The 7,300-nt window shown below is 40.1% G+C and overlaps 1 protein-coding gene across 1 annotated transcript in view; it reads right to left on the bottom strand.

Moving 5' to 3' along the window:
- LOC101845523 (parathyroid hormone/parathyroid hormone-related peptide receptor) overlaps window positions 1–7,300 on the bottom strand; it is a gene marked incomplete at its 3' end in the record, with an annotated part of 140,997 nt that overhangs the window by 6,601 nt on the left and 127,096 nt on the right. Inside the window, 3 exon segments of the mRNA XM_013089297.2 lie at window positions 785–845; window positions 3,789–3,945; window positions 5,361–5,532. Of these exon segments, the coding sequence (XP_012944751.1) occupies window positions 785–845; window positions 3,789–3,945; window positions 5,361–5,532 (390 nt within the window).

Consider the following 7,300-nt stretch of genomic DNA (forward strand, 5'->3'; position numbering starts at 1 on the left):
CCCCCCCCGTTTCCACGTGCTTCCCCATCCCCAGTGAAAATGAGACTTTTCGATATTTGAAAGGCAAGGATGATACGTTATTCCTCACGAAAGACAGAGTTTCTGCACCGCAAAGTAACGACAGAGAGTGATTATTTGTCGACAATCAATAGTATTAATAGATCTGCCTTAATCTGGGTACGCTGAGAATCTAGTGTATACTCACATCGTATCCCTAACGCTTGAAACAAATATCATAAGACAGCCCATCATCCGCCCCGCCACCCCCCCTCCTCAAATGGCATGACGACTCCAGGCTAAGTGTAAAACCTGATAGCACATAACGTTAATCCTTAATATAAATATGTTCTTGGCATTGGGCAGGCATATCTCTATAACAAACACTACGGAGACCGTTTAAATATGATTATACTTGAGGAAGTGCAGTCGGACGCATGCATGTAATGAGACTTCAAAACACCGTCCAACACTCAGGAAGAATAGCGCTCAGAATCACTTTGTTTGGAACTATGAAAATACAAGATGAAAAGACAGATGGACGCAGTTGCAAGGAAGTAGCTAATTGAATTTAGTGCTGAAGGGTCAGCCAAACACAAACAGCCAGATATCACAATGAACGGGTAGACTAGTGGGAAGATAAATAGATTCACAGATGGACAGATTTATAGACATACAGGCAAAAAGACAGGGAGCATATACATACATTATATATGTACAAATATTTTATTTATACATACGTACGTACGTACACATCTCTATTTATAGATAGGTTCAAAGTACTTACTAGACATCTTCCAAGATCGCTCGGACTATGACCCAAGGCAGCACGAACAACATCGGGGAACCTGGAAAATCGAAAAGAATACTGATCTGGAGCCAGGAAAGAGATCAAGAACGAGATGGACAGAGAGAGATAGATGGAAAGAGAGAGAAAGAGAAAGAGAGAGAGAGAGAGAGAGAGAGAGAGAGAGAGAGAGAGAGAGAGAGAGAGAGAGACAGAGAGGGGAGATGGAAAGAGAAAGGGAGGGAGACACAGAGAGAGAGCACAGAGAGAGAAGAGGGGTATAGAGAGAGAGATAGATAGATATACAAATAGATAGAGAGAGAGGGAGAGAGAGAGAGAGAGAGAGAGAGAGAGAGAGAGAGAGAGAGTGAGCTGAGAAAGAAAATAAGAAGAAGAAGAAGAGAGAAGACGTACACAGAAGAAGGGAAAACATACGGATTATGTCGGTGAAACAGAGCCTGGAGGCCAGGAAGGATTGACATTATCATGACGTTGAGAAAACAAAAACAACATGGCAAATTAAATTTGCTGGGTAGAAGTTTGATTATATGGGAGAGATGCTCGAACTACGGACAAAAGCTCCAGCCGAGAAACTGAACATGACACCATTTCCACAATTCTGTGTATGTAAATGAAATGAAAACTATAATCAAACAAAGAGACAAACGAATTATATGGTTAGTAAAATGGATCAAATTTCCCACCCAGCAGATCGAGCAGCCCTTGTGGACAAACTGAAGAGGAAAAGGAAAGAACTAACAAAAGGTGCCGAGAAGATGGAATGGGGTGGAATGAGATGCTTAGATCTTGGAATCCACCCTGGACTCTGCTGGAGTATCATTTTCATTGATATGTGTTGAATGCAAATATGAACACGGTGTTCATTGTATTTGGATCAAGGTATTTGGTAGTGATGTTCTCGCATATCCCCAAAAAGTAATAATCTAAGAGAGAGAGAGAGAGAGAGAGAGAGAGAGAGAGAGAGAGAGAGACAGACAGACAGACAGACAGACAGACAGACAGACAGACAGACAGACAGACAGACAGACAGACAAAGACAGACAGACAAATATAGACATATATATATATATATATATATATATATATATATATATATATATATATATATATATATAGAGAGAGAGAGAGAGAGAGAGAGAGATAAAGATAGAATAGATATATATCTATGTATTGTTGTCTATAATATGTGTATCAAATTTCTATTTTATTTCAGCCCAAAATCATAGAAAATTGCTGTGAGTATCGGTGAAAATATATTTCAGCTTATCAAACTAGCAAGAATTTTAGATGTTTTATAAGTAAGTTTTGGTTGGGACAGGCATGCAAGAAGTTAAAACCCAGAACATCCCTGTCCCACTTCTAAATTAAAGAAAATTGTTTTTAACACCTCTTACAATCACATAAATTGTTCTGAAATAGGAGCATCAGATATTTACGCACTCACAGCTTCAAAGAGATTGGAAGGATGAATTTTGAGAAATCATAATTTTTGTAACCTCACTCCCTAAAAACCTAATTGTTGAGTAAAATCGATAAAAGCGCTAACATTTGTGGTGTTTTTAGGAGTTAAGTTGGTGCAAACGCCGGAAGGCCTAGTGTGTGTATCGTCGTAACTTTAGAGCCAGTGTTTAAAAAAATTAAAGACTTTTAGTCTGTTCATACTTATTTCAACTCCTTTTCTACTAATTATGCGGGTTAGAGACCTAGTTCAATCTGTCTGGTACATATTTTTCCGTCTAGACTTGAAAATATTTGTGAAAAATCGACATTATAGCACTAACTCGACCACTCGCTCGGGAATAGAATACCGTGTCTTCCCTTACACTTACAGTTCTCACGCGAGGACGTGTATTTAAAAAATGGAATATATATATATTTTTTGAAGAAAAGGAGATGCCTTTGCATAAGGTGTTAGGTTACCTTTAAAATGGTTAACAATTTCATAAAAACAGTTTAACGAAAGCCTGCTCCTTGCGAAGATAAACGTAGTGTGTTGGCAAAACCTTATTTTGTTTGTGTATGTAATGAACGCAAAAGTAAGGGGGATAAACTTACAAATACCTAAGCCAAGCTTCCCATGAAAGGTCCCTTTTAATTACACAAGTCACGTCGGAACAGGGGCCTGTTGGGATTAAGTTCCCCGAGTGTATCTTTACTGCGTTAGTCTCGACAACGTTATTTTTTCCTTTCCGTTCACACAGCAAAGCAAAAGAAAATGAAGGGCAGGAATCAGCCTGAAAGATTCTAAATGTATACTGTATACCAAAGCACTTTTTAACGATTATTTTCAGTGTAGTCTTGTCAGTTGATAGGGAATACAGCACTTTAATTGACATCTCCAGTGGAAAATTGCGAGACACAGCCTTCCGGCACTAGTGGTTTGATCAGTAGACTGGGGCATGGATTGAAATACATACTTTTTTTCAGTTCCACAAGAAAGCTGATAAACGTTTTAATCTGTTTTTTCGTGGCCCATTAAAAACCACCGATAGTTTGACCAAAATATTTTCAGAATGAATACGAAAGTGAAATGGACGTAATCCTTGTAAATCCAGAAATGGCAAAATGCCATTCTTTTTCTTAACCCCTGACCATCATTGTCTTGAGTCTAAGAAGTAGTGTCTCTTCAAAGCTAGCGATCAGAATTTAAAAATTAGTCATGCTAAAGAAATTCTTTTGACTGGGCAGTTCTAACAATCCGTTCACTAACAACCCGCTCACTAAAGAGGGTGCTAAATGTTCCATTCATACATCAGACCTCCACACAAGTTCAATAACAAGACCAGACGGGATCTGCAGGAATGTTAAGACCACTTGTGTAAACTGAGGGTCCTGATATCGGACTGTTAATTTTTAACGCCTCTAACGGCGGTAGAATACAGCTGAGCTTGAGCTCTGTAGAGTTGAACAAAAGCGTCGGAATCCACTTATCTACCCGTTATGATATTTATTGGAGGACATCATACAAGAAGAGTAGACTCACCCCAGCCACAAAGGATGTACCACTTGATGGTACTTCTCTCCGAGAACACTGCCACGGAGATGAGAATGTGCAGGTACAGGGCCTCGGCGGAGATCCACATGTAGTTGGCGCCCAGGATGTAGTGGAAACATGTGAAGAACAGCTTGCATTCCCAATGCTTGGGTGGGAATTTTTTTTTTGTTGGGAGAGAAAAGGGGGGGAGTAAAATGTTTATTGGAAATTTATTTTTTATTACGAAGGTGATTCTTACGTCACCACCCTCACAATTTAGACAATCTAGGAGGCGGAGGTTAACGCGGGCTGAAAGAAATACAACATCTCAGCAGAAAGACCGATTACCCGATACAAATTCGCCCCACTTTGGAACCGATCCCGGGTCTTCTGCGTGCGACAGTGAAACGCCTTACCGCTAGACAACAGACACCGGTGCAAATCTACAATTGATTCTGTTTCTCATATCTTTCAGAAAAAAGAGGGAGGGGGGAGTGTCTCTCTTAATTGCTTTCACAGGAGAAAAAAGGAGAGGGTTGGGGGAAGACGTGAGCGTCAGCTGAGGGTTTTCTTCGTTAGTGTCGCGTTTACTTTCTTCTGCCCCCGTCCCCACCCACTTTTCCCATTCCATCCCTTTATCTCTCTCTTTCTCTCTTCTCTCTCTCTCTCTCTCTCTCTTTCTCTGGGCCCGGATGTGTGTGTGTGTGTATGTGTGTGTGTATGTGTGTGTGTTGGTGTGTGTGATTGAGTATGTATGTGTGTGTTTGTGATACATATACACTACATGTCGCACCATCCACACTGTGCATTCTAACAAACCTGAGCATCAGTACCCCAGCGCCAGCAGGGATGGTATATGCAGCGAATACCGAATGAAATGGGACACTTATAAGTCTTCCCTCTTTCCCTCACATATTATTTCTCCACAAATTCCCTGGAATCCAACTGTGATCGAATCCTCCCCCCCCCTCATTTATCAGAGGGCAGAGCATTCCTTAACCTAAATTTGTGAGGGGTCAGGGCCCTTTGTCCCCACATCATCTTTTCCCAAACGTGGGTTCAATGACAATAGGGCGATTTCCTGGCAGGAATCAGGCCGTAGTACCAAGTAATAATTATTGTCATTTTCCTTCCTCGGAGTTTGAGGGCCTAACGCTGAAGAGAGAATTCAACGTTAACGAAAATTCGTGAAAAAAAGCCCCAGGCCAAGATAGAAGAAGTTTTGCGGTTAAAAGAAAAAGCAAACTGTATTGAACTCTTGTCTTTGTGCTCGTTAAAATAATATGAGCGAACCAGCCAGTAGGTCTTATCGTGCAATGTCCACCCCACCCTCCCCGGATCTCCTATCATAAAACCCAGATCCTTGAACAGCGAACATTCCTAATAATACCGATCTGGACATTTTCATTTATGGCACCTACGGACATAGAACCAACTTTTGCCGAGAAAAATAAAGAAAACACAATTTTGCTAAGTTATCCTCACCTCCAAACATTCCCCGTTCTTTCTAGCCCTCCAAAGATACTAACAATTTTGATAATAACGTCTTAGACAAATGAATGTGTCATAAAGATATCTTACAGTGCTTCCATTTTTGAAGATGAACGGCCCATCTTCGCTCGGCCTGGTGACGTCAGAGGGGAAACCCAGACCTTGGACCAAAAGATTCTCTTTCATAAATGAGAACGAGGCTCGGAGGATGAATGAGAAGAAGAGATTCAGATGAATGGTGTTTCTAGGGCAGTGTAGTTTCCTGTGGAGATAGGAAAAGGCAATCCATAACAATAATGTCCACCCTGGAGCAAATGAGATCACAACTGGAATGCAAAGTTTCTCGCTTGCTGGCTGTCAGTCTGAAATGAATAATTGGTGTTGAGATAAACTTTTTTCATCTGAGCTTTCTATTCAACCCACTTAATGCCATGTGTGTTAATGGAAATATCCTGAAAATATGAATGGTGTAAGAAAAATAGAAGAAAATGTACTAAATGTATACTTGAAGTCAGTGTCGAGATCAGTTCAAATTATGACAAATTCCGTTAGAATTGTCCGCTTTCGTTCATCCTGTCGGTAAAGCATTGGCGCCATTATCATCCAAGTTACTGAAAAGAGAGGCCCTCAATAACATCGCAGATCAGCTTGCTGTAGAACAATGGACAGTTGTAGTCTCGGCATAATTATTTAGATCTTCGAGGGACAGAAAATGGAGCTGTGACAGAGATACACGTATGCGCCGTCACTTGGCACCAATTTAACACGACCTTTTAACAGTGATAAGTAATGATAATCACATTCTTCGCTGGTACCAGGAAGTTTGTGATAAAAAAAAGAGAAAAGGTGGTTAGGATGTATTCAGAATGCTTCATTGTTAACTTGTTTTGAACCATTGCATCCGCGTCATATATTCTAGAAGCACTCGTCTCTCAATACTGTTTTCTGATATAGACGTCTGCTAAATAAAAAGAAAATGATTATTCTTGCAACAGTTTCTAGCAGTATTTAGATTCCAGAACAACAAATGTCCATCTATCTGCCGTGTATACATGCCAGAAGAAAGAAGTGGCAAACGAATAGAGATAGAGATTGGAAAACATCATTCTTTTGGAAGATGTGAAGAGTTTCTAAAATGTCGACATCCTGATAGCTGCAGGATCCCACGAGGCGGCTTAATATTTTAAAAAAAAAGAAACCAACATTAACAAGCATCAAACCAATACAAGAACCAACTAAGTAAAAACGAAAACAAAAACAAAACAAACCAAAAGCAAAACTAAACTAAACAAAACAAAACACCCCCCCCAAAAAAAACAACAACATAAAAACCAACAAAACGAAAAGAAAACCCAAACAAAACAAATGGAAAAAATGGGGTTACAAAAATGGTGGGGCTTTATCTTTTTGTTGTTGTTCCCGAGATTAATTTCTGAAGTCCATGTTACTGTTATTCTCTCCATCCACTAATTTGCAAAACTAGATGTAGTGGTAGTAGTGGTTTATTACTGTCCTCCCTATCCGTGTACCGATATCTTGTTACCGGCATCGTTTTTCTGACAGCCAAAGGTACGACTTTCCAAAGTTCTGTCTTTCCGTTCCTGCGCACTTTTTCTATTAAAATCTTATCTGACTTGATTTATCATTTCTCCATTTCTTCATTCCATTCTGCCTTCCTTACATTTCTCTTTCATTCTTTCATTCTTTCTTCTTTCTTTTTATAATTGTACTGTTTTCTTTTTGTTTCACTCCCCCCTTTTCGTCTAAATGTCTTTCCTTCATTTAGAATTTCTCTTTGTTTATAACACCGATGAAGTGTAACACTATTGCGGTGACTGAAGGACAAAGTCGATTGCAGAGAATCTTGCGTCGGTCTCTGATCGATGGGATTGAGCACTCAGATCAGGGGGAGGAAGAACAACCCGTCTTTCCACGACTGACTTCGTTAGACGTTGGCGCCAAGACCAAAGATAAGGTTGTGACACTGCGGAAGCTCGTTCTAACTCTCAATCTCTCCCCTAAGCCCCCCC

This window comes from Aplysia californica, unplaced genomic scaffold (assembly GCF_000002075.1).
Source record: "Aplysia californica isolate F4 #8 unplaced genomic scaffold, AplCal3.0 scaffold00025, whole genome shotgun sequence".
NCBI lineage: Eukaryota > Metazoa > Mollusca > Gastropoda > Aplysiida > Aplysiidae > Aplysia > Aplysia californica.